This window comes from Heloderma suspectum, chromosome 1 (genome assembly GCF_057233095.1).
Source record: "Heloderma suspectum isolate Gila_16-S chromosome 1, 16-S_ref, whole genome shotgun sequence".
Taxonomy (NCBI): Eukaryota; Metazoa; Chordata; class Lepidosauria; order Squamata; family Helodermatidae; genus Heloderma; species Heloderma suspectum.
In genome coordinates this window covers 148,858,882-148,886,845 of record NC_139458.1, presented here as the reverse complement: position 1 = coordinate 148,886,845, position 27,964 = coordinate 148,858,882, and the positions used below count along the sequence as shown (strand labels likewise).

Sequence of the window (27,964 nt, the reverse complement as noted above, 5' to 3'; positions counted from 1 at the left end):
GTATTTGCCCAAATTTAAAGTCTGGGAAGTAAATGGGACAATTTGTGCACCTGTTCCAAGAAGGATCTGTAAAAAGGGTGGGGATGGGGAGTTAATAACGGGCATTTCTGGAGTAGCTGGAGGCTCAGGGAAATGTTGAAAGGATGTAGGATACTGAGCAGTTTCAGTTCAACACTTAAAAGCAAGAAGATTACATTGCCAAGGGGGAGATATTTTATATCCCCCACCCTTATTGGTGCACTTATTCAGTTTGCTTCCCCCACCCCATTTTCTGTGCTTCTGAATTGCGCTAATAGTACTGGGTCCCTCCTTTCTCTTACTATTATTTTTTTTCACCTGGTCCTTTACAAATGTGTGCAATTAGCCTATGTACATCCTGGTCTTGTCAATTTCCTTGTCTGTCACCTACTCCACTTTGGTGCTCACTTTGACAGCTGAACATACAAGGAAATTGACCAGGCAAGACTACACATATTGGACAGCCAAATCTGTGAACTTGCAAAAGACTGACAAAAATAAAAGTAATAATAAAATACTACAACTCCATTTGCACAATTTTGAGGTACTGGCATTTTTTTTTAAGGTGGTGAACAAAGTAAGCGGCCTGAAAAAGGGTAGCAATTGAAGCAAGGAGGGGGCTGCCATGAGGAGATGAGACACGTTGTGCTGCAGAGGACACTGGGATATGTGTGGGGAGGGAGCTCTCCCCTTAAAAATTATTATTTTCATACAATGAGACCTTGATTAGTAATATTTTTAAGTGGCTAAATTATGGCCGCGGTGGCTTAGTGGTTAAGACGCTGAACTGCAGACTGGAAGGTCGGCAGGTCAGCAGTTCAAGACCCGAGTGCTGCGTGACGGAGTGAACTTCTGTCTTCAGTCCCAGCTTCTACCAACCTAGCAGTTTGAAAGCAAGAAATTGCAAGTAGATAAATAGGTACTGCCTCGGCGGGAAAGGTAACAGCATTCCGTGCACCTCGGTGTTCAGTCATGCCGGCCACATGACCACGGAATTGTCTTTGGACAGTGCTGGCTCTTCGGCTTGGAAACGGGGATGAGCACCGCACCCTAGAGTCGGACACGACTGGTTGGGGACACCTTTTTAAATTATGGTAACTGGCACAGGGCTATGCAGTGGCTTGCTTCCTCTCAGTCCTCCAGCTCCCTCCCCACCATAATACACCATCACTAAATGTCTGTCAGGACTCAGGAGTAATGTGGGTTGGCGAGCAAACAGCCAGTCCATGGTGGCTTATCTTCCAGGGTGGCCTAGTGTTATGTGCAAACTGTGCCACTGTATCATCCCATGGGTGCAGCAGAAGAGGGCAGCAGTCACCACAAGCTCCAGACTTCACCTCAGACAGGAGTTTGAGTCTCTTGGGAGCTCATAAAGAGGCAGCTTGCTCACACAACCACTCTTTGGCCAGGCTAATTGCCAGGGCCACCCAGTGAAGGAACTACTGACCTTCAAGTGATACCATATAGAGACAGCCTCATAGCTCAGTGCGTATGAAACTTGTATGGAAAACCCATGGGAACTCGAAGAAGAAGGGCAAGAGCAGCTTTACCCAACCTGGTGCCCTCCAGATGTTTGGGACTTCAATTTTCATTAGCCACAGCCAGCAGGGCCAATGGTCAAGAATTCTGGGTGTTTTAGCCCCAAAGATCTTGAGGGCACCAGGTTGGAGAAGGCTGAGCTTAGGGATGGATGGACCCATCTCTGTCCAGTATGCATGGGAGCACAATGAGCTGCCACCCTGGACTCGCTCAGTGAGCCTTCCTGCTTGCCCCACCTGCTGAGCTGCCTCTCCTCTCTGTGACAAGGACTCTGGCAGTCAGCTCTTGTGCTTTTTGCACACAAGGGCTGGCTGCCAGAGTCCTCAGCATGGCACCCCCTCAACACTCTAGCCTATCCACCTCAGGAGGAGGCCAGGGTGAGAACCCTGGGGTGCCGCCAAGGCCCCTCCTGCTCGCAGCGGTTGTCAAAGGCTTCCTTGACAGCTGGCGGAGGCAGGACGGGGCCCGGCACAGCCATCCCCCAGCACTCTCACCCTGGCCTCCTCAGGAGGACAATAGGGCGAGAGCACTGGGGTGCCGCCAAGGCCCCTTCTGCCCACACCAGTTGTCAGGGGCTTCCTTGACAGCTGTCTGGGCAGGAGGAGGAGGGGGTACCATGCACACCCCAGCCACTCTTGCCATTGGGGAACATACTGTGAAAATTCCGGGCTGTTCCTGGCTGCTCACCGAGCTCCAGGGTGCTCATCGGCTAGGTCTGTCAGTGTCCTGAAAGTCAGCAAGCAGGGGCCGGGGGCCAGGCACAAGGGATTGTCGCTGGACTAAATCAGGTGCTCATGACATCCCTAGCTGGGCTAGAGTTTCACAATGGGAACAATGCCTGTACATAGGCACTTCACTTCACAGAATCATAGAATCATAGAATAGTAGGGTAAGGTTGGAAGGGGCCTATCAGACCATCGAGTTCAACCCCCTGCTCAATGCAGGTATCCATGTCAAAGCATCCCTGACAGGTGGCTGTCCAGCCTCACCTTGAATGCCTCCAGTGTGGGAGAGCCCACCACCTCCCTAGGTAATTGGTTCCATTGTCAGTGTAGTGTAGTGGTGAGAGTGACGGACTGGGAGCCGGGAGATCCGGGTTCTAGTCCCACTTGGCCATGGAAGCTGACTGGGTGACTTAGTGCCAGTCACAGACTCTCAGCCCAACCTACCTCACAGGGTTGTTGTAAGGATACAACGGAGAGGAGGAGGATAATGTAAGCCGCCTTGGGTTCCTTGCAAGAGGAAAAAAGGCGGGGTATAAATGCAATAATAAATAAATAAATAAATAAATAAATTGTCATATTGCTCTAACAGTCAGAAAGTTTTTCCTGATGTTCAGCCGGAATCTGGCTTCCTGTTCCTGTAATTTGAGCCCATTATTCCGTGTTCTGCACTCTGGGATGATTGAGAAGAGATCCTGGCCTTCCTCCCTGTGATAACCTTTCTTTTCTTTTTTAAAATACTTTTTATTCTATTTTAATCTTTATAAATGAAATAAACAATAGCAACAACCCAAACATTATCTACAGTTTCCAACAATACAGAATTCTTAAGAGGACACCATGATAACAAGAAAAAGAAGGGGGGGGAGAGGAAAAAAAAAAGACAAAGGGGGAAGAAGCCAAAGGGGAAAAGAAAAAGGATAAAAGTTACTTCAAGGGATTAAATTTAAACTTCATTACACACAGACTTCAGGTATCATTCTATTTTAAAAAAATATACCTATATCATTGCAATTATAATTTTATTACACTTCAATACAGCATAGAAAATCAACCTTAAATTTCAATATCATATCATCAGTCTTATAATATGGAAGGAATCATACAATTCATTTCCACTGAATTGCCCTTCAGTTAATATATAATAATAGAGCTTAAAAATTTAGCCAGTTAAAACTATTACTAACCAAGGTCTCATAGTATGAAAATAATAATAGTAAAAAAAGAAAAGGGTAAAAAATAATAGATCACTAATATATTTTATATTACCTATCTTTTAAATAATATCATTTCTGTATATGTATATGTATGTGTGTGTGTGTGTGTGTGTATATATATATATATGTACATATCTATACACACCCAAATAATTTTTTATATAAAGTATATCATATCTAATATAAAAAAGAAGAAGTACGAAGAAAACAGGAATATACAATCCTCCTCATTGGCATACTGCCCAACCCTTGTAGCCTAAACAAATCCGAAGAGCAATCTTTACTGAAGAATTCTCAGCTCACGAAGCTAGAAAAGATGTCTCCTGCATTTTACTTTGTGTACCAGCTAACCAAGCCTCCACCAATTCATGATTTAATTTTTTTTTTCATCTGGCCTTCAAAAAGAATATAAAATATAGCAGGATATTTGATATGATATTGTAAATTCATTTGTCTTGTGTGAATTCTCGCCTTGGTAAATTGCCTTCTTTTGTCAGCAATTTCTTTGGTGTAATCTGGAAATAGCATAACTTTATCTTGATTTGGCCCTGAAAAAAGTTCTTTCATTTCTCTAGCCAAAGGTAGGATATGATTTTTTGTAGAGACTCTTGCAAATTGGACTATGACAGTTGCAGTCCATTGGTGCCATGAGCTGCACCTGGAACACGGTATGCATGCTCAATATCCAGTAAATAATCAGCTGGCAGAGCAAGTAGCTCATGCAGAAATTTATCCAGGAACTTAGGCAGGCTTATCCCATCAGGCACACCTTTAATACCCAGGATGCATAGGTTTGCCCTGCGTGAATATGCCTCCGATTGAGAAATTCTAGCAGACTTGACATTATGACTGGCTTGCACTGTAGTTTCTTGCACAGAAATCTGTTCTGGAGGGCACTGACCTTCAGTTCCATTTTTTTGCCAAGAGCTATAAATTAAATCCACAGCCCCTTGGAGGATAGTAATGGAATCTTGGATGAGCCAGTGTGGTGTAGTGGCAAGAGTGTTGGACTAGGAGCTGGGAGATCCAGGTTCTAGTCCCCACTCGGCCATGGAAGCTCACTGGGTGACTTTGGGCCAGTCACACACTCTCAGCCCAACCCACCTCACAGGGTTGTTGTTGTGAGGATAAAATGGAGAGGAGGAGGATAATGTAAGCTGCCTTGGGTTCCTTGCAAGAGGAAAAAAGGCGGGGTATAAATGCAATAAATAAAATAAATAAAAATAAATTGTATCCAGCCTCTTAGCCTGTTCTACTAGTTGAAAAGACAAAGTTTTTATCAAGGCCAGTACCTCCCCTAAATCTGCAGGGTCTTTAGAAGCCTTTAACAAAGGGGGGATTCGGGGAGTTGATGGTAGTCCGACAGTTTTCTTCATTCCCTTTGATGCTGCCATCCCCCTCTTCCAATGATAAGGCAGGTAGAAATAGTTAGAAACAAACAGTCACATAAACAGTCACATAAACAAATTTTGCAAGTCCTCAGATGTTGTCATTTTCTAACTAGAGACCTGGTTTCTAACAAAATTACTAACTAAAATTGGTGCTCATCAGCCCAGAAGTCTCCTCACTATGTAGGAGTTTCCAAAACGACTTTGAGTAGATGACACTCCCGAAAAACTGACCTTAGAATGCATCCCTTCTGCCGCTTTTGCAAAAGGAGTTGTCCTTCCAAGATCTTATCCAGATGGAACTCAAGCTTTCCCTTTTAGTTCCAGGGAAAGATGAAAAGGGTTTTCAACCTTTTAACAGCTGTTCGAGGGGGGCGACCTGCAGAGCCTCTGCAGAACACTTGCCAGAGTGACATGGCACCCACCAGATCTGTGACAACCTTTCAAGTACTTGAAGAGCACCATCATATCTCCCCTCAGTCTTCTCAAGGCTAAACATGAGGGATTATACCTCTAATATTGCACTTATGTAGCTTTCCCAGCTCCAAACTGCGCATATTTAAATATGCAATTTTTTTCAAGTTCCTGTTTTACATAGAAATCAAAGGTGCAAAAATGGTGGGTGCTCACCGAACAAGACTGCAATGAGCCTGGGGAAATGGCCGAGCTCATGGGCAGCCCGAGCACAGGGGGTTTTTTTTTGGGGGGGTGAGCAGGGGTGCAGCTTCGGCAAGTGCCCAGAGAAACTGAGCTAGGGCGAGTTCTTACATCCCTACATCACATGGTTGGCTCAAATTCAGCTTGTGATCTACAACAATTGCAAGATTTATTTATTTATTTATTTATTTATTGTATTATTTATTTCATTTCTATACCGCCCAATAGCCAAAGCTCTCTGGGCGGTTCACAACCGAGCGCCAATTTTAGTTAGTAATTTTGTTAGAAACCAGGTTCCTCCTAGTTAGAAAATGACAACGTCTGAGGACTTTGCAAAATTGGCTGACGAGCACGAATTTTAGTTAGTAATTTTGTTAGAAACCAGGTTCCTAGTTAGAAAATGACAACATCTGAGGACTTGAAAAATTTGTTTATGTGACTGTTTGTTTCTAACTATTTCTACCTGCCTTATCATTGGAAGATGGGGATGGCAGCATCAAAGAGAAGGAAGAATCGCAAGATCCTTCTTGCTTCTAGTTTTGTTGAGCCAAGTATTGCCCATCTTGTAACTGTGCATTTGGTTTCTTTTTCCTAAGTGCAGAACTTAGCATTTATCCCTATTAAATTTCATTCTGTTGTTTTCTGCCCAGCGCTCCAGTCTATCAAGATCACTTTGAATTTTTTTTCTGTCTTCCAAAGTATTAGCTATCCTGCCCAATTTTGTGTCATCTGCAAATCTGATCAGCATTCCCTGCACTTCTTCATCCCAGTCATTAATAAAAATGTTGAAGAGCACTGGGCCCAGGACTGAGCCCTGCGGTACGGTACCCTGCTCGTTACCTCTCCCCAGTTTGAGAAGATCCCATTGATAAGCAATCTTTGAGTCTGATTCTGTAGCCAACTGTGGATCTACCTGATCGTTGTTTCATCTAGCCCACTTTGAGCTAGTTTGCTCATCAGGATATCATGGGGCACTTTGTCGAAAGCTTTGCTGAAGTCGAGGTATATGATGTCCACAGCATTCTCACAGTCCACAAGTGAGGGGACCTGATCAAAAAATGAGATCAGATTCGTCTGGCAGGACTTGTTCTTGACAAAGCCATGTTGGCTTCAAGTAATCACTGCATTGCTTTCAAGGTTCTTACAAACTGATTGCTTTATATTCTCCTCCAGAATTTTCCCAGGGACTGATATCAGACTGACTGGTCTGTAGCTCCCAGGTTCCTCCTTTTTACCCTTTTTGAAGAGAGGGACAACATTACCCTCCTCCAATCATCTGGCACTTCACCCATCCTCCATGATTTCTCAAAGAGAATAGACAGTGATTCTGAGAGTTCTTCTTCTGCCAGTTCCTTTATTACTCTAGGATTCAGCCCATCTGGCCCTGGAGATCTGAACTCATTCAAAATAATTAGGCATTCCTTGAACATATGCCTCTTGCTCTCAAGCTTCAATCCTGCCCCTTCAGCCTGTACTTCATCATAGACCCTCTTTCGGGAGAAGACTGAGCCAAAGTAGGAATTGAGCACTTCTGCCTTTTCCTTGTCATTGGTTATCATTTTGCCATCCTTCTTTAATAGCTGAACCACCATTTCTTTCCTCTGTCTTTTACTATGCACACTTGTCTGAAGTAAGCCATTCTTGTTGCTTTTAGCATCCCTTGCTAACCTCAGCTTGTTCTCAGCTTTAGCCTTCCTGACGCCATCCCTACAATTCTGTGCTATCTGCCTGTACTCTTCCTTTGTAGCTTGGCCTTCCTTCCACTTCCTATATGTGTCCTTTTTGTTTTCAGGTCATCCCTAAGTTTTTTGTGAAGCCACATTGGCTTCTTCTGTTGTCTTCCACCTTTTCTTCTTGTTAGAATTGTTTGTAATTGTGCCTTTAGAATTTCCTTTTTAAAAATCTCCCACCCATTGGACTCCTTTTCTCATTAGAGTCACTTGCCATGGGACCTTACTTACCATTGTTCTGAGTTTATTAAAACTGGCTTTCCTAAAATCCAGGGTACACATTTGGCTACACTCGGCTTTTGCTTCCTTTAGAACAAAGAACTCAAGTATAACATGGTCACTTTCCCCCAGAGTTCCTGTAACTGCTACTTGATCCACTAAGTCATCTCTGTTGGTTAGGATCAAATCAAGGATAGCCAGTCCTCTAGTTCCTTCCTCCACTTTCTGTAGGAGGAAATTATCAGCAGCACAAGTCAGGAATTTCCTGGAGGGGCCATGTTTTGGAGAATTTGTCTCCCAACAAATATCAGGGAAATTGACATCCCCCATTATTACTATGTCATGCTTCCTTGAAACATTGGCTATTTGCTTTTCAAATGTTTTATCCTCATCTTCTCCTTGATTGGGTGGCCGGTAGTAAACTCTGACCACCATGTTCCTTTTATTATTTGCTCCATTTATTTTAACCCAGATGCTCTTGATGGGGCTACCAAGCTCATCCTCCTGTATTTCTGTGCAGAGATATGTATTTTTAACATATAGTGCAACTCCACCTCCCTTTCAGTTCCTCCTGTTCTTTTTGAAGAAGTTATATCCTTCAATTGCTGTATTCCAGTCATGAGAGTCATCCCACCAAGTCTCAGTTATACCTATGAAGTCATAATTTCCCTCCCATATTAAGAGTCCAAGGTCGTTCTGTTTGTTTCCCATACTCTGGGCGTTAGTATATAGACATGGAAGACCATGTGTTTCATAGTCTGGCTTTCTTCCTACATGTGTCTGAAGACTATTATTTGGGCACTATTAGAGCTGTTCTCTCCATTGAGAACATGAGCCTTCATCCATTGTTACACCCAACTTTACGTCTCCCTTCCCCCATAGGATTCAGTTTAAAGCCCTCCTGATGAAGTTCTTAATGTGGCCAAACACATTCTTCCCAGCCTTTGTGAGGTGCAACCCATCCCTTGCCAACAACCCATCTTCCAGGAAGTATAGCCCGTGGTCCCAGAATCCAAATCTCTCATGCTGGCACCACCTTCATAGTCAGTCATTCACCTGGAGTATTTTTCTTTCCCTTTCTACAGTCTGTATAATATGTATGCATTTTTGCCTATGTGAGGAGGATGTGGTTTTTTCTATGAATGGGCAGATACCGTCAGGTTCAATTATTGTTCCAGAATTCTGATATCCATTGACTTCCACTCCATAGGAACTGGAGATTTTGGAATGCCAGTAATAGATCAGAAGCATCATGCACTCTCACATTGCAATATTATTGTTGTTGTTGTTGTTTTAAAGGAAGATTTGCCACAAAGAAGACATGTAAGGGTTGGAGTTTCATGGTTACTGGTTTCCCCTGTTTACCAGTGTAGGGTGCATGCAGGGTACCTCCAATTACAACAATGGTTCTTCTTGAGTTTGTGGGGTCATGCAGACTTGCACCTGAAAATGTTCTGGGAAGACAAGTGTTGGCAATCTGCCCTTTTGCTTTGTTGCTAGCTTTGTGCCATCAGTATCAGGGTGATGTCATGGTTAAGTCATATACATCATGGTACAACACTGGGGTGGATCCCTTAGTATCAATGTTATCCTCATCCAGTGGATATAATTCAAGGATAGGAATGCACTGTTCACAGTCTAAGAAATACAATAAAATATTTCAGAAACATTTTCTTCCTCCTTTTCTGCTCTTGTGTGAAACAGGTATCTCTCAAAGGTTCATTCACTTTAGGGGTGCACTGTTCTTGAAGTTTCAAGAACTTCTATAGCACATTTTCAAGATTAGCTTACTAGTCTTCAGTCAGTTGCAAACTGTTAAACAAATGTAATTCCTTTGATCCAGCACTTTTGAAAAAAGAAAATTACCTTTTGTTCAGCATCCTATATACCTTTTGTCCAGCAGCATCAGTAACTCCACTTGTGTTCATGAAGAGGTCATCTAAAGCTTTTCCAGCTCTCTGCTGCATACATAGTAAAAGGAACTGAGAGTTTAAGTTGCTCCAACTAGTATATGTGTGTCACTGTTCTGTTGTTTTTTCTTATTTCCAGCTTCCCTGACACACAGTGCAGTTAGTCCAACTTGCAATAGGTTTCCTTTACATCACTGACTCAATGGCCGCCTTGAAAGTCATGTTTGGGATAGAAAGGCGGAGTATAAATTAATGCTGTGCTGAAAATTTTGACTCTTCCATTTTTGGCATTCCTTGGAGGGTGGGGGGAAGAAACAAAAAAACTGGAGAAAGAGGCTGGGAGGGGTGAGAACTCTGGAGAATTTTCTCTTAGGGAGGGGGACAGGGTTTACACATACCTTTTTAAATGTAGGCAATTCTTCAGGGGTCTTCTTTCTATTTTTTATTTAAAAAACAAAACAAAACACCCCTTGCACTCGCAGGAGCCCAGGCAATCTCACCCTCTCCAATAGGCATTCAGGAAGAACTCCCAACTGGAGAAGAGGCTTCAGCTCCTGGAAGTGCATGGGGTGTTGTTGTTTTTTAAATAAAAACATAGAAAGAAGACCACTCAAGAATTGCCTACACTTTAAAAAAAAAAAAGGTATATGGAAACTAGGTCTGTGCAGGGACCCCTGGATCCGACTCAGAATCCACTTTGCGGCTTCGGATGTGGGCCTGATTTGGCTTGGGCTGATTTGGGGGGGCCCTGACCTGACTTGGCCCTGAACCCAAAGCTAGATTTGGATACCAAACCCTGCTTTGGGTCCCTCCTGATGCCCACATGCAACCCTCCAGCTCCTTACCTGGGCCACCTCCTCCACTTCCTTCACCGCAGCCATCGCCTTCTCCTGTGCCGCCATGCCACCACCACCTTCTCCACCACCGCCGCCGCATTCTCCTTGCTGCCGCTGCCTTCTCCATTGCCACCACACCGCCGCCGCCACTGCCTTCTCCATCACCACTGCTGCTGCTGCCTTCTTTGTCGCCGCCACTGCTGCTGCCTTCTCCATCGCCACCCGCCACTGCAGCCACCATCTCCTGAGGCCTCAGGCCTGGATGCACAGTGATTCTTCTTGCAGGGAGTCACCATCTTTAAAATGGCAATCTCTTGGAAGTTCCAGGAAGTTGCCATTTTAAAAATGGCAACTCGCTGCAAGAAAAGTCACCACGCATCCTGGCCTCAGGAGCTGGTGCCAGCAGCAACGGAGAAGGTAGCCATGGCAGCAGCAACAAAAGCAGGAGGGCCATACCACCAATAGTAGTCCAAAACATCTGGAAGGCATTAGGTTGCAGAAAACTGCTCTAGGGTTACACTGTAAAGTACTCTTAGGGCACAATCCTATGCATATTTAGACAGAAATAAATCCTACAACTCCCAGCATGCCCTAGTCAGTATGGCTGGCTGGGGGATCCTGGGAGTTGTAGTACTTATTTCTGTCTGAACATGCATAGATTGCAGCCTAAAGTGGTGATGTCCACACTGTCAATTTCTAAAGGAGCCTTTGCTTAGATTATTGCCTGCCAAGATGATAAAAACAGGGTTTTTTTTATAACACCCCCTAAAATTGTTGTCTTATACCTCCCTCTCGTTCTGTAAACCAGATGTCATCTACATGTCCCGTTTATTGTCACTTATGTTTAGGAGCATAATGAGAAATGAGCAAGAGGCTTCCCAATCACACCTAAGCTAAGCATGGGTGTGCGTGCGCACATGTGTGTTTTAGAAGGAGTTATTGATGTTTTGAAACCTTCTACTCACTTCCTGTGTTGAGAAGCCAGCAATTGATAGGGGCATCTTGCAAGGTTTTGTGTTGATGCCTTGTTATATAAATAAAACTGTACAGACTGAAGGAGGTAATAAAGCTTAAAATAACTGCAGGGGGGAAACAATCTGGAGAATAAAATGAACCTACAGGCCATCTAAGATTGAGTCACTTCAGTCTTAAATATAATACTCTGCACTTAAGACAGAATTTTTACTGGTTGTTTGCTGTAATACAAATAATTTCCTATTCAGACACTGGGCTGTCTGAGTGCCATTGTCCCATCCCCCTGACTACAGAAGAAAGGTTAGTAATTGTTACTAGTTTTCCCAAAGACCTGCACTGGCTAAATTTTGCCTATAAAAAAATCAGTGTGAAAAGGTGAGTTCTGGCATCAAATTTTTCTCTATGATAATTCAGTGTTGAATTCTCATTAGGGATGCCAAATTTTTAAAATGTATTTATTTATTTATTACATTTCTATACTGCCCAATTGCTGAAGCTCTCTGGGCAGTTCACAAGAATTAAGTGTGCAAGTTCTATTTCTGTAAGTTGCAATGGATACTTCCCATACCCTTCTTTTATAGAACACTGGGGTGGGGGGGACAACTTGACCTTCCTACCCCATTTTCTTCACTACAGTGTTATTTTGCAGCTTTGAATAGAGGTGCTGTCATACTGTTACCTGTGAAAATGAAGCGAGCTAACGAAGTCAGAATTTTCCTTTGAGATCACTGTAGCATGGAATAACAAAAAGACCTGTCTGGTGTGACCTCATTGGCCATAGTTGGCAAATTGCCAAGGTTAGGGACATCATGCTAGCTGGTTAAACTTTTTTTGATGGTGCTAAACATAGAAAGGCTCTAAGCATTGCTTCCCACTGCTAAACGAATTCACTGCATTGTTAATTGTACTACTTTAATCCAGTGTATGCGAGAATCCATGAGATTTATGCAAAATATGAGCATGAAGAATTTGATTACTACTGGATCTGTGTTGCAGGTTAGTGGCTAAGGTTGATCTAGTCAAGAAGGGTCACAGAGAAATGTGTATGTCTTTGTGTGATGAAACTTTAAAATGTAAAGAGAATGAGAGCTATTTCACTGAAGATCACTGATGGGTGAAGTGGTGTGGGGTGTCTGGGGTGTGTATGTGTGTGTGTCAGTTTTACTGCCACTATTTTTCTGTAGCTTAGGCTTTATGGTATATTAGATTTTCTAATATCCTTGTAGCATTAATATTAATAATAGTTATAATGTGTTTTATGGTGTCTCAACATGGTTTACCATTCTGAACTGATACTTAAAAAAATCTATTTAAGGGATTTATACCCCCTGCTCAAAGGCAGCCACAGAATCGAATAAAACATCCCAACTCTTTGAAAGCATGGCAATACTGCACAGCCAGGTAGAATCAAATTCTTTATAAAAAAGAAAGGACAGGTTTGCTCTAGTCATTTGCTACTCCTAAGAGCATTTAAGTAGGCTGAAGATTGGACAAGAAACCAGGCTGAGCTCTCTGCTGTAGAAATGATATAATGGCAGAGAAGCAGCAAGCTAATCCCTGCAACTAGGATGGCAAAGTACCGGCCTGAAATAAGGAAAATAGCACCTTCCTAATCAACAAAACTGGTTCAAATGACAAACAACACAGTTTAGCCCCTCCTCCCCATTTTCCCATATTTTTCCATTATTTGGAAGTACATTGAGTTATTTCACACTGTTTGAGCTTATTATGGACATAATCCTGAAGGTGCCACCCTCTTACAATTCGGTTTGAGAAAGGAAAACAACGCAACATCCTGCTGAGAATTGCACTGTTTTAGTCTTAGAATAACCTCTTAGCATTTACAGACATTGAAAGGATTTTAGCTTCTAAACTCTGGATTTTGTGAGTTAGAATTGTGTAAAATATGTGCCTTCTTTCAAGTAATGCTTTTCCAGACATGTTATTTTCCTAGTGGTGAATGAGTTTACTCAGGGGAAGGAATGATGAGCTGCACGCTTTCAGTGGAGATGTGCTTGCGTTCCAGGTACCCCAATCCTATAGATGTTTACTTAGAACTAAATTCCACCAAGTTCAATGAGGCTTACTCCCAAGTGTAAGGAGAGCCAGTGTAGTGTAGTGGTGAGAATGATAGACTGGGAGCTGGGAGATCCGGGTTCTAGTCCCCACTCAGCTGTGGAAGCTCACTGGGTGACTTTGGGCCAGTCACAGACTCTCGGCTCAACCTACCTCACAGGGTTGTTGTTGTGAGAATAAAACGGAGGAGGAGGATAATGTAAGCCACCTTGGGTTCCTTGCAAGAGGGAAAAAGGCAGGATATAAATGCAATAAATGAATAATAATAATAAGTAATTAAGCGTGCAGAGATCTCAGCCTTATATCCCACGCGTCATCAAGGAAGCTCACATTTGCTTGCATCCAGGTACTAACTAGGCTGAGACCTGTCTTGTCTTGTTTTAACTATGTTACAATGGGGGGGGGGCACTGGAACCCCTTCATGCATTGAAATTACATTTTTATTTATTCATTTATTTCATTTCTATCCCGCCCAGTAGCAGAAGCTCTCTGGGAGGTTCACAAAAATGAAAACCACAAAGTTCAACATAAACAATATAAAATACGAAAGCTTAAAACTACAATATAAAAGTACAACCAGAATAAAACCTAGCAGCAGTGCAGAGATTCAATATACAGATTTAAAACAGCAGAGCTAAAGGAGCCGCATGTTGAGCGGCTGTGTAAAGGGGCTCTTTGTGCATACAGCTGATATATGTACTGTACTTAGCACTCCTTCACGCAGGGAGGGATCCGGGGCCAATCATGAGTCATTATCATGCGGAAGAGTTCTACATCTTTATGACTGTAGGGCCCGTTTACATTGATGTAAAATAATGGGTGTGGAAGAGGCTTGGCTTGTTCATGTGTCAGTAGACAGTGGCAAGGTATGCAGTGTGTGACACCCCCACACCCACACACACACACAACTGTTTCACCTTATGAAAGGATGGTTAGACTGGTGTGGGCCTTTTCAGTGGTGGCCCCGCACTACTGGAATTAGCTTCCAACAGGTCCTTTCTGAACTTTGCAGGCCTTCAGGAAAGCTCTGAAGACCCACTTGTTTTCACTGGCCTTTCCATAAACTGTGTGCTCCAGGTTTTATTGGGGTTAACTGTTTCTTTAATGAATTTTTATAATATTTTATTGAATATGCATTACTTTTCTATGTGTTTTTGGCATATTTATGTGTTTTTATCTTGTATGCTGTCTTGAGATTCTACACTTAAAGGCAGCCTAAAATCATGTTATTAAATTGATGAATGAGTTCGAGTGAACCCCCCAATACTGTGTGTGCCCAGACCATTCTCCAAGCATGGATAGCATCAGTGTTGCTGCTGAAGATAAAAATGAAAATGGGTGTCAAATATGTTACAACAGGCCAGCCTGGGTTGAAGAAGGTAGCCTGAATCAATCAGACCCTTCCCACCTAAATACTTACCCTGCTAGTTTGCAAAGTCTGAGTAGGAATATTGTAGAAAGCTGGCTCCTGAGAACCCAGTCAGAACCTGGCAGTGTGTACCTGGGTACCGCCAAGCAAAGATGGAATATACTGATTAACATGGCTTGCATACTAAGATTAGACAACATACTGTTAACCACGATTACTTGAAAGCAAGTCCCATTGATGTCAATCCAATTTACTTCCATGGAAGTATACACGGGGATTGCAGCCAAAACAAAATCTGTGATAATGCCATCTACTGGATATCACAAAAGAAATAATTAATTCTTCAGAATGAGTACTACAGATTTTGGCAGTACTAAAATAACTGTTTACTTTTTTTTTGCAATAAGCAAGCACTTACTAATATTTTTAGTATTGTACTTGGGATTTGAAGCAGAGAATTTCTGTAATTTAGCAACTTATGATGGGTGAGTTGCTGGTTTCTGCTTGATTGAATAATGCAATTAAAATGCACTCATGTGGAAGGAAGTATCTTATCATGGACTATTCTCCCCAGTTGACTAGGCCATCTTCTCTGCTCATGTTTTAAAATGGCCAGTTCTTTATGTATGGCTGCAAGTAAACAGCCCAGCTAGCTGCATGGCTGTATATATTTTGCCAGCTCTCTTAACAACAGATAAAGGGAAATTTTATAAATAGCATCCCAGGCTCAGTCATTACCCAGTGGTTTTTTGTTTGTTTTTTTAAAATTGATATTATCAGTTTAATATTTTCCCACAGAATTTAGGTAGGAGGAGAGTATTTTCATCTTGGCATAGATTAGATAATTTGACAAGCATTTTCTCCTGTCATAATAATGTATACCAAATGTCACGGAACATTATAAATAAATAATAGTCAAGGAAGGCATTCTCCCCCATGAACAGATACTTCCTAGACCAAGATGTCATGTAACAGTTACTCCTAAAGCCATGCATAACAAAACTGCAGGAAGATAGGAGATAGCTTTGGGGATTACTTTTACTTATATGTTTGTAGATACTTTTCAGTCCATACCACCCCCACCCCCAATTCAAATGCTTTTCCGTGGAGTGAGTGACCAGATACAAAGAAGGCAAGCGATCCTATATCTTTAAGTTGAATGGATAAGTGCCATGCAGAAAAGAGAACATATCCACCTGCTAAAATTCAGAAATGCCTTCTTCTACACAAATATTAAAGATACAGAAGTCATGTCTCCCATTTGCCTCTGGTCACCCTACCTTTTGTTAAGGATTGAGACATCTTTCAGGATCAAATCAGTTCAGGAATTCTAGAAATTGCACCATTCCAGGATAAAGTTGAGGAATAGTAAAGCCAGCTATTCTGTAAGAGCAATGGACCATTGAACATGACTTACTTGGATAAGAAATCACAACAAATCCCAAATGTTTATTCCTAGAGATGGCAGATTGTGACCATCAACATTCAGGGCAAATACTATCAAAAACCATTCTGGATAAATCATAGATTATAGGGGATTTGGCAAATATATAAAAACAAAAGGGGTTCTCATGTCTAGCCTTCCCATCAATTACTCCGTGGCATTTTGAAGTAGTGCTTGGTCATCTGGAGGAATGTTGCATTAGATGCCAGAATGATTAAGTGTCACTATTCAAGCAAGAATTTAGAATGTAATTCTAGGGAACCAAGATGTAGTCTCTCTCAGTCAGAGTTGTCTTCTGTTGTCAAGTCAGCAAAATGGCAACTGGCCTCCCTACAGTTCATGAGAATTTGTGTGTATGTATGGCCATTCACATATAGCAAGAAGTGGCCTTGAATGTACACTTCTGGAATGTGCACTACTGAAAACAGCTTCTGTCTGATGACGTTGCCTGTGGGTGGCAGCAACTGTATCATCCATCTCCAAATGACGAACTGCATGGCTAGATGTGAAAATTCTCTATGCTAGCAGCTGCTAGGACATGTGTGGGGAACCTCTTTCAGCTCAAGGGCTGGATTCAGTTTTTGACAACCTCTTGGGGGCTCCATCCCAATCATGGGTGGGATTGAAGGCAAAAGGGATGGGGCCAAAATGTCAGAACATGTCGGCATATTGTAGTTTAACATCCTTACTGACATCAACTAAGTCTTAGGAGAGGCATTTCAACCTTTTAGAATGGGGGGAAAATTCACACAAGCTGGGAAATCACCCAATGATCAGTGACTGGGGGAAATGGATGGGGCCAGGAGAAGATTGAATGGCTGTTTGGGGAACTCTGGAGGCCCAGATTGGTACCCCAGGCCTGAGTTTTCTCACCCCTGTGTTAGGATTACAGAGTGCTGGTGAGGAGTATTTCCACATGATGGTTTTTTAAAAAATCAGACATTTATATCTTGCTTTTCCCACAAGGAGCTCAAAGTGGCGTACAAGGTATTCTCCCTTTTATCCTTAGAGCAACCCTTTGAGGTAGGTTAAGCTGAGAGATAGTGACTGAGTCAGTGTGACACAGTTAGTTTCATGGCTGAATGGAGCCTTGAAGATGGGTCTCCCCATTCTTAGTATGGTACTTCAACCACCACATCATACAAGCCAACATCCATGTGGTATACAGTGTTCAAATGTATGTGTATCAGATGTCACTCATTGAGCTGGGATTATGCTGTCTAGGTGAGCTTGGTGTGCTGCTATAATAAAATATGTATTTCCTTTTTCATCTGTCTATGTAATGGTAAGTTCCCAGCATTCTATCAAAGCATTGCACAGTGAGACAAAACATCTGGCAATGGCATAGGATTATGTAGATCAGGGATGGGAAAACTGTGGCCTTCTAGATTCTGTTGGATTCCAACTGAGAATGTCAGAGAAATTTGCACTGGAATCAAATAAGCTCAGATTTCTATGAATCTGACCCATGGATTCCTCAGAGGGCTTTTCCTGAATAGCATGGATTCCACGGACATATGATCCTTTTTTTTTTTTTTTAGCTCTTCAGAATTTTACACACATTTAGTCATACATATAAAAATACATTAAAAAAACCCACCACTGGCTGAAAATGCACATTTTCCCCTTAGGCAAAATCATGAAAATGCACCGGGGGGATTTGCGTATTTGGGGGCTTTGCACATTTTCACAAGTGAGCATTTGTGCAAATTCAGGTAATTGGAAAAAAATCCAATTCTGCCAATAAGTGGATGATGAAATGAAAGGCACCTAACAATACATGAAATGCAGATGGAACATATTTTTTCAAAATCTGTACATCCCTAATTCCAACCCCCATAAGGAGGCTAAGTTGTAAACTAGGTAACTAGCACAGTTTCTGACATTGCACAGCATCATCACTGATCACGGAGCATGTCGGTTAAAGGCATCAGCCTTAGCTTCCAATTTCCTGGCTTTGTGGAGTTTGAGTCAATATGAGATAGCCTTTAACTTTGGTCTAAAATCAGCAGGTTTTTCTAACATTGAATATAGTGTACATCCATTCTGCCTTTAAAGCTGTGAGCCTTTTAGGGGTTGTTAGGAACCTGTTGTTAATGTAAAATTATAAACCAAATATAGTGCTTCACAAGATGCAGAAAGCTTGGTAGACCTGGTTTTTAAGGCACTGATCACATCATGGCAAAGCAATTATCTTGGGAAATTTTGCAGGAGACACAAACGTTGCAAAATGCACAAGTTTCACAGATGCACTAAATATCCTTGAAATTAGTCTTTTCAGGTGTACAAAGTGGCAGAGGATTTCAGCTTCAATTAGCAAGCTCGAAGTGGACTATTTGTTCAGTGGACTGCAGTGGGCAGAGCCTTGCATCTGCACTTCCTTACCTTAGGAATTCAATAATGCAAATTAAGAACAGCTGTATGATGTGAGCACCTGGACATCCCTAATCTTTATTTTGCCTTCAGTTCAGATCACCTCTGTGGCTCCAGCAGAAGAAAAAGCATTAGCTACCTCTTAAAGTAACTCTCTTGGAAAAAGTAGTTAACTTCCAGTCTGTCATCACACCATTCATGCTTGTGTGACAACACTGCTTCCTTCCACTTACAGTTCAAACATACCCCATTACCTGCCTAATAAAGTGGGAGAGAAGATAATCACCATAGTCATTATGGTAGCCAGCTTGTACGCCAGTTCTTGCCATCAAGGGGCTTGTGCTATCACTCCCCTTATATCCATAGCTACAAGCTTTAGTCTCCTTTTTACAGCTGCTTTGCCAAAGGTTGATGCTTAAAGCATTAGGTTTTTCCCCCTACTCTCCCAGCTGGTGCAAATGACAGCAACATCACTGAAGAACTGACACAGTAATTCCAGATTGAGGACAAAAACTTGTTTTAGTTGTATAATATCAGTATAGCCCCTTTTGATGGACCAAATTGATATCGACAGGTTAAAGTGCAGTCACATTGATAGCATGGTAGATTTTGGTTGCTTCTACACAACTTTTTTTTTTTTGGAAACTGCATGTCTGACAGCAAGACTGTATATCTCAAAGCTATCTTTATCATGATGATGTGCTTTTATTGCATTGTGTGTTCTAATCATATTTGTACAGTGGTTTCTGCAAAGATGATGGGTAATTAATGGGGGGAAATTAAAGACTAAATAAAATAAAGATCTTTAAAGACATATGCATCTACCTTCCTACCATCTTCTTTTTAGGGAATAAAATCTATATTTTGTAACTTCCACATAGAAGAACAAGTTGAGAGGTAGCCAGCCACCCTCTCAGGCAACAACAATCTCATTTCCAATGTAGCAAAATTAATAGAGATGGAAAAATGTAGGATGGTGTTAGTGTCTCAAACACAATTTATCATGAGCTGTTTCATGAAAATAGGGTTTATACCTCCAACCAAGACCTTTTCATCATATTCCGTTCCCAGGCCATACATAGCCATCTTCCTTGCTTTCCCTTATCCCAGCATTCCCATGCTATCTGGAGATGATGGGAGTTGTAGTCCATCACACCTGGAGGGCACTACCTTGAGGAATGCTGCCTCACCCCATCAGTTTTGTTCAAAATCTTTTAATGATCCATGAATATAATTTTTCTATATGTTGTCATATTTTAATACTGAGGTAAATTCTTCCAGACCATCAAGTTTCCTTTTTTTAAAAGCCAAAATTCTTTAGGGCAATGTTTTCTGATGGCCAAGCCATCACATTCCCGTATTAATCAATTTTAATTACCAATCCCCTTCCCACAAGTCATGTGGGGTGGGTATACCTATACAGTTCTGATGGGGTAGTGTTTCCTGATGCCCTAGCTATCAAATTTTATGTTTCCGAATGTGCCCTGCATGAATCAATAGATTCAGTGGAATCTGCTGAAAGAGGTTCCACATGGACCTTTTTCAGTAAATAAAATGATCCAGCATAAATTCTATTTCATTTTCAAAATTCATCCAGTATACGTAGAGTAAACCCAGATCAAGATTTGGCAAATTACCGACTCCTTTAATAATTAAGGACACAGTTCTATGTTCATAAAAGCAGCACTTTATCAATGACTGCCAATCAATTTCATCACTTGGATTATCAATGTTTGTCAAATTAGGAATACCAACAATTCAGCTGCATTACAAGACCTTCCACTCGAATACATTCTTTCACTGGCTATGTTATAATGCTTCCATGCCTTGCATCCCTCCAACTACAGTATCAAGTTCCAAACCACAGAATACTTAAGCTTGCTCCCCAGACACAGGTACAGCCTCAGCTACAGCTCAGTCTCGAACTAGGGAGGTACACAGTCTTTTTCTCCTCTCTTCAGGTGAGTTCAATATCAGTCCAACCACATGCATGACATCACCTAACTCCTGTTCTGGGATACAGATAACTTTTTCTGCTAGCAGTATGGGCCATGTAAGGTCACTGGCTCCAAAGGCAATGACTGAGCATGCTCTTTTCTTGCCAGCACTGCAGATCTTTCACCCCACTGCAGGTTTTCCTTAATAAACACAATTGCAGTCTTTCCCTCTTCATATTTCGGACTTATTTGTGTGCTAAATAACACATGGAATAAAATCTGGTCCTCTTCTTCAGATAAGTTTAAATCTAAATTTACATGTATCTTGTAGTATTGAGCATACTGTGTGATGCCAACTTAAAGAACCGTATATAGGATTAAAAGGTAATGCAATCTTAAGGCTACATTAACAGAAGCATAGTGTCTAGATCAGCCCCCCCCCAATGCTCCCCAGATGTTTTGGACTTCAGTTCCCATTATCCCTAGCCAGCAGAGCCCATGGTCAGGAATTATATGGCTCTACGTGAGGTTACCCTTGAAGACGGTTTGGAAGCTGCAGCTGGTACAGAACGTGGCGGCTAGCCTGATTAAAGGCAGCCGCCGGTGTGATCACATCAATCCAGTGCTGAAGGAGTTGCACTTGTTACCCATTGTTTTCCGGGCCAAATTAAAAGTGTTGGTTTTGATCTTTAAAACCCTATACGGTTCTGGCCCAGCCTATCTTAAGGAGCGCCTCCAGCAACACCAGACAGGCCGCTTAACAAGATCAGCCTCGGATGGCCTTCTCTCTGTCCCATCAGCCAGGACAGCTAGGCTGGTGAGGATGAGTGAGAGGGCCTTCTTTGTGGTGGCCCCCACTCTGTGGAACTCCCTCCCTAGAGAACTCTGCCATGCCCCCTCTTTAATGAACTTCCACCACATATTAAAAACATGGTTGTTCAGGCAGGCATTTGGGGTGGGTTAGGGTATTTTTAGAAATGTGATGTTTTAATGTAGGATTTTATTGTTTTAAAACTGTTGTATTGCTGTACATCATCCAGAGTGGCCGGGTGACCAGCCAGATGGGCGATTAAGAAATTCAATAAATGAATAAATAAAATAAATCCTGGATGTTGTAATCCAAAACATCTGGACACCAGGTTTGGGAAGACTGATCTAGATTTTTAGAAGTAATAGTCCCATCCAATCTCTACTGGTCAGGCCACATCTGGTATACTTTGTCCAGTTCTGCTCATCAGATTTTAAGAAGGACAATGAGAAATTGGAGTGTGTCCAGAGGAAGGCAACCAGGATGGTAAGGGATCTGGAAACCAATCTCTAGGAACAACAGTTAAAAGAGCTGGGCATGTTTAGCCTGGAGAAGAGACAATTAAGAGTAGACATTATGTTTGATTATTTCATTTATTTCATTTCTATACCGCCCAATAGACAAAGCTCTCTGGGCGGTTCTCTGTTGCTCCAGAGGGCAAGACAAATGGATGGACATTAAATGGAAGCTGATTTCAGCTAAATATTAGGAGAAACTTCCTAGCAATATGAGCTGTTCAAAGGTGGGACAGACTGCATCCAGAGGTGGAGAGCAGTGGAGGTATTTTAGCAGAGATTGGATGGCCCTCTGTTAATGATGCTGTAGTTACCTCCTGTACTGCACACCCTGCATTAAGCAAGGGATTGGACCTGATGACCTTGAAGATCCCTTCCAACTCTGTGGTTCAAACTGTACTGCCCATATACTGGGCTTCTGGTTCTGATGCTGTAACAAATAGGATGTAAACTTGCTATCTGTGCTCAGACGTGAACACCAATGTTTAAGCAATGGATGACGGTTATACCTGACCCAAGTGTTAACGGTGTTCCTCTACTGAGTTAAAATGAGTCATATGAAATCCATCTGCTTACAAAACTAAGTTGATCTTACTTCATCCAGGCTACTTTTTCTTTGCAGGTCTTTCAAGGGAATACCAATGCTGACAGCATTGTACAGCACAAGTTTCTGCACTCTGTTAAAGCTCGCTTTGTGCGTTTCATTCCTCTGACATGGAACCCAAGTGGGAAAATAGGCCTGCGGGTTGACGTTTTTGGATGCTCATACAGTAAGTGTTTGTTATTCTATGTCAGAAATGTCACCTTTCTACTGAATTTATGGGTACCATAAGGTAAACTTGCCAGGAAGACAACTCTGTTGTAAAACTATTTTGCACAGCTACAAATTGGTTGCTACAGACTGTAGACTCAGTAGGAAGCTGTAGTCAATCCCAGTGTCAATTGAGTTACCTATGCAATATATAGTGTCGGTGTTTTTCAAAATATCTGCTTCAACCCTTTGCACTTAATGTTTTTTAGGTACCCACTTAAAAATGTTATGTGTAACATGGCTGCTAGTGTTACAGAATTATAACATGCACAACCCTTTAAAAAAATTTTCCTGCTACAGATGGGAAAGCTACCATTAAATAAATATTTCATAATGGAGGATCCCATGTCTATGATTGCCTTTAAATATAATTCAGTCATGACTGTTTTTTTTTTAAATCATACATATAAGTTCTTATTGCAATAGTTTTATTCCACAAATACTAATTTATTTTCCCTAACAAGCAGGTAACTGATTTTTTTTTTTTTTTGGCATATATACATATGGTAGAAGCTGGAGCGTTAAGAAAAGAGTCCAATAAACACTTCAAAAACCAGCAATGTCATTTATTTAGGATTATAGTGAGTTGAAGCATATTGGAAAAGATAAAGTCAAATATTCGAAGTTCAGAATTCATAGGTATTTTGTCTCCTATATTGTTCATGAGTATTACAAGACACAATAGGTCAGATAATATAAACAATGTATAAGAGATTACATTGCTTCACTATATACCGGGTGTCATGGCCCATGACTCTGGAGTCCCACAGTGCTCTAAGTAAAACTCAGATGAGGACAAAGTCACTTTCCCTGGGGGAAAACCTTCAGTACTTTCTCCTGTACCATTCTGACCAGACAATGTGGCCCTACCATCATCCTCTAATTGAATGGATGAGTTCCCAGCAGCCCTTACATCTCCTAGACTCACAGATGCCAAAGGATTCAGAATCAAGTAAGGGTCTTTTAAGGAAATCTGGATCTTTCAAGGAGGTGGGCCCTAATGTAGAGCCTCAGATGGTTTCAGGTCCTTGTTGAGGCAACATCTTCCATAGCTCAGTTAACTGTGCCCATGGAGAGTGTTCCAGAATCCTGATTTCTGCTTTGAGTGACTTACCCTTGCTTTGCTTTGCCTTGACCATCTTTGCCTTGATCCTGCAAGTCTCAAGTCCCAGTAGAGCAGGCTACTTGGAAATTATAAACCCTCTGCAGGCATTCTCTTCGGATGTGTGAATAGGGTAAGTGAGAATGTGTGGGGCTAGCTCCAACCACTCAAGAACAATGAGCCAGCTTGCATGACATGACCATGGTTAACAAGCCATGGTGGCTTGTTAGCCACTCCTGTGCATGCTGGCTAATTTCCCTAATTACCCTTACCAGGTGCAGGTTGTTGTGATGTTTGAACTCGGTGAGGGTGTGTAGCTGGGTGGTTAACAATCCACCCAGCAACCGTACAAGAGGCTGTGGGTTCTGGGTGGTTTATTAACTACCCCAACCAACCACCCTTGCTGGGTTCAGAAGTTATGACAACCAGCACCAGCAATGGTAATTAAGGAAATCAGCCAGTATGTAAGTGGCATGTGTGATGGTGGTAGTTAACAAGCCGCCATGGCTTATTAAACACCCTCATGTTGTACGAACCCAGTGTGTGTGTGTTGGCCATGCTCCTCAGCTGATGTGTGATCAGCTCAACATGAAGGGGCCACCATCTATGCATGTAGGGTTTTCTCCATGCTAAGACAAGAAATATCTTTTAAAAGGAGACTCAGGTTCATGAATGTATTGTTTCTTGATCCTTTGTCTACCACAATTATTTATTTGGCACAATCAATCAATACACATACTGAGGACTTCCTCAGGGCTAAAGTAAGAGCAAAGTCTTCTTACAGCCTGATGTGGGGCAAGAAGGAGAGACAACAGGAACGGCAGGATTATGAATGACCAAATAATATAAGTGGAAATATTTGAGAAGAGTTGCAGGAGTTGAAGCGTTTAAGGAAGGCTTTGCAAAGGAAGTAAATCCTTTGGCTAGAGTCCAACTGGTAGGATAAATAGAAGCTCTCTTTTGTAATCTAACAGAAGCTCTCTTCAGCCTCACTGCCCTGAAGAGGGCAGTTGGGGACACATGCAAAAGCCTCACCCTCTAATGCCCCATCCCTGTAGAAGGGAGCATCAGACTTGCATGCTCAATGCACGAAGATCTGAAGAGTGGCTCTAACTTCTTCCCAGTTGTGAGGAAGCTTCTAAGTGTGTTCAACTGAACTCACCTAGAAGCCCTCTTCATAACTTTGTACTGAACATGTGAAAGTCTGAAGTTCCCACCATGGGGAGGATGAAGTTGGGGATGGTGTCCACGATCCTGTCCCTCCATCACACATTCATTCTGAATGCCTGAAGGGGGCCAGAAGCTTTCTATATTCAAGTGTGATCCCTGTAGAATAGGACTAGTATTCCAGTATATCCCAATAGAATAGGACTAGTATTCCAGTATATCCCAGTAGAATAGGACTGTTATCCTGTTAGACTAGGACTAGTGACATTACTAGTGTATCCAGACAGAATAGCAATGTATAGAAATGCTGCTAGAGGGGTAGGAGAGCATATTTTTTAAAAGCAGAAGAAATGTATTCAAATACATTATTATCCCACGTCCAATTTCTTAGGTGGAGCCTTGGCACCAACAACAGATTCTAAGGCTGATCCTTGACACAATTTAAGACTTGAACGGAATCTACCAGCAAGAAGAGAATTCTACCTCTCATTAGGAATGGACAGGCACCCCCCACCCCATCCAGGTTCTCCGAGCGCCCACCCAGCCCCTGCCACCAGACCTGCGCTTGAGCTCCCTATTTCACGATTGCCATCTTTTGGGGAAAAAAATGGTGATTGAGAAACTGTCTACATTCACATATGCACAAAATGTTGCCGTGAATTGCCCATATATGCAAGATTACAGGCATTTGCTTGCCTGTAATCTTTCATATGTGGTCCATTCACAGCCCAGTTTTGCATAAATGCGAATGTGCACATTTTTGCAAATGCGCATATCTGCATATCCGCAAGTGCAGAGCTCGACAAGGCTGTCTAGGTGAGCGTGAGTGGCTTGGCAAGCAGAGGCAGGGGGCAAGCAGGGGCAGGGATTCAGCAAGCGTGACTCGGGGCGCAGGCAGAGGGTTTCCAGTTTCCACCAGATTCCCAGGCAGAATCAGGAAGCTGCACCATCCCTTCCTCTCTCCAGCTCTCAACTCATTTAGGTCTTTCTTTCTCCCCTCCCAGCCTCTCCTCCCCTTCCTAAGTTCTACAAATTATTTTTTTAGTATCTTATCAGTTTATAGTTCCCACTGTAAGTGTGCATTTTAATTTAATTTCTTGCCCAGGATGTCTGAAAAATATGTTCAGTATTTAAAACTGTTGAAAAGAGAGCATAATGTACAGCAGATTGGATTGGAGGCTATAGTAATTTTATATACCAGCCTGAATCCAAACCTCGGTCCTTTTGTGTGGGTTTGGTAGCTGAACAGATGTAATTTTACGGATGTAAGATTGGAGTCTATTCAGGAAGTGTATGTGGAACCGTTCATAAGTTCTAGAATAGGTATCCACCCAATAGCTACTTTTTCATATAGAGGGTTTTTTTTCAATGTGGAGTTGCACTGAAATTAGGGATAGATTAATCTATCAGCTTTGCTTTTCCCCACTTTTGAAGTTTTAAAACCACAAGTTCTTTGGAATCCGGCCTCATTGGAGTCTACGGAGGATTTCTCCAACATCCCTAGTCAGGTGCCTTTTGTTCTGTCATCCACTCACAGACAGATGCGATTTTTTTCATCATGAGGGAAAATACACAAATAATTGCATAAGAGGTTTCATAAGAATTTACATAATTTATCTTAGTACATAACATTTAGCATATTGTCCTCCATTCCATTCAACTTTTCCTCAGCGGAAATGTCTGTATTTTCCTACAAATAAATATGCATAAATTTTGGGAAAGTAAAAAAAAAAAAACATCCAAAAGTCCTAGGGGTGGACGAAAGTCACTTACCTGTCCTCGAAGGACGTTCGCGGTGGGGGGGAGGTGCTTCGCTGGTCCCCCCGCAAAGTTCCGGCCGGGGGGGGAGGCTTCCCGCCTCGGCCCGGCTGAAATTCAGGCCGGGGGAGAGGCTTCCTGCCTCGCCCTGGCCGAAATTCAGGCCGGGGAGGAGGCTTCCCGCCTCGCCCAGCCGCGAACGCGAAAGTTAAAAAACAAAACAAAAACGCCCCCTGATAGGCTACGTGACGATTCACGTAGCCTATCACGGCTAGATCTGCAAAGTCAGCCGTGATAGGCTACGTCAATTGTCGCATAGCCTATCACGGGTGACTTTAAAAAAAAAAAAAAAGTGTGTACGGATAATGGCGGCCCCCATAGGGAGCCGCCATTCCCGTTCCTTATTTAGTTGCTGTAGTCTACGTAAATGTTTACGTAGACTACGGCGAAAATAAGGGCAACGCAAATAGCGTTGCCCTTATTTTCGCCGTAGTCTACATAAATCTTTACGTAGATTACAGCGACCAAATAAGGAACGGGAATGGCGGCTCCCTATGGGGGCCGCCATTATCCGTACACACTTTTTTTTTTAAAGTCACCCGTGATAGGCTACGTGACGATTGACGTAGCCTATCACGGCTGACTTTGCAAATCTAGCCGTGATAGGCTACGTGAATCATCACGTAGCCTATCAGGGGGCGTTTTTTGTTTTTTTTTTCATTGCAATGGCGGCAGCGGCAGCCAGTCGAAAGACCGGCTGCTGCTCCCGCCCCGCTTGAACACCCGCCGAACCGCCGGCCGGACCCGCCGCCGGGAGGGACATTCGGCGAAGGTAAGTCCCGTCCCGGGGGGGGTGCGGGGTGCGGGGGGGTGCGGAGGATTTCTCCCCGAAACTTGTTCGGGGGGCCTAACACGTTGGCGCTCGGCCCCCCGAAGTTTCGGGGAGAAATTCTCCGCCAACCCTAAAAAGTCCACACATACAGCACAGCCTGAGCGGGTCACTCCACAGCAGATTCTGCAGGTTGGATTCTTAGAAATCTGAGCTCATTTTAGTCCATCTTAAATTTCTCCAGCATCCCTAGGGATGGCCAAACTCACCCGCCATTGCTTCAGACTCTGCTCGCCAGACCCCTGCCAGCTGTCAAGGTGGAAACTGAGCCCATAGAGCCCCAGAGCAGTTCTGGATCTGAGGAAGAACAGCAATCCGTGGGAGAGGAGCTCGCTTATCTCTCACAGGCACAGCAGCTGGCAGAGATTCCTCCTGCCAGCATTCCTGGGATAGATAGTGACCCTGGCAGTGAGAGAGCACTGGAGGGGGGCTTGTTGGATGCTCAGCACAGACACAGGGAGCGACGACAGATGGAGGGCGCTTAAAGGAGGCACTCTGCTCGTT

The 27,964-nt window shown here is 42.7% G+C and overlaps 1 protein-coding gene across 1 annotated transcript in view; it reads left to right on the top strand.

Moving 5' to 3' along the window:
- CNTNAP5 (contactin associated protein family member 5) overlaps positions 1–27,964 on the top strand; it is a 664,045-nt gene that overhangs the window by 261,288 nt on the left and 374,793 nt on the right. The window contains exon 4 of the mRNA XM_084806776.1: positions 22,356–22,503. Coding sequence (XP_084662902.1) covers positions 22,356–22,503 — 148 coding nt within the window. The remainder of the gene's footprint in view (positions 1–22,355; positions 22,504–27,964) is intronic.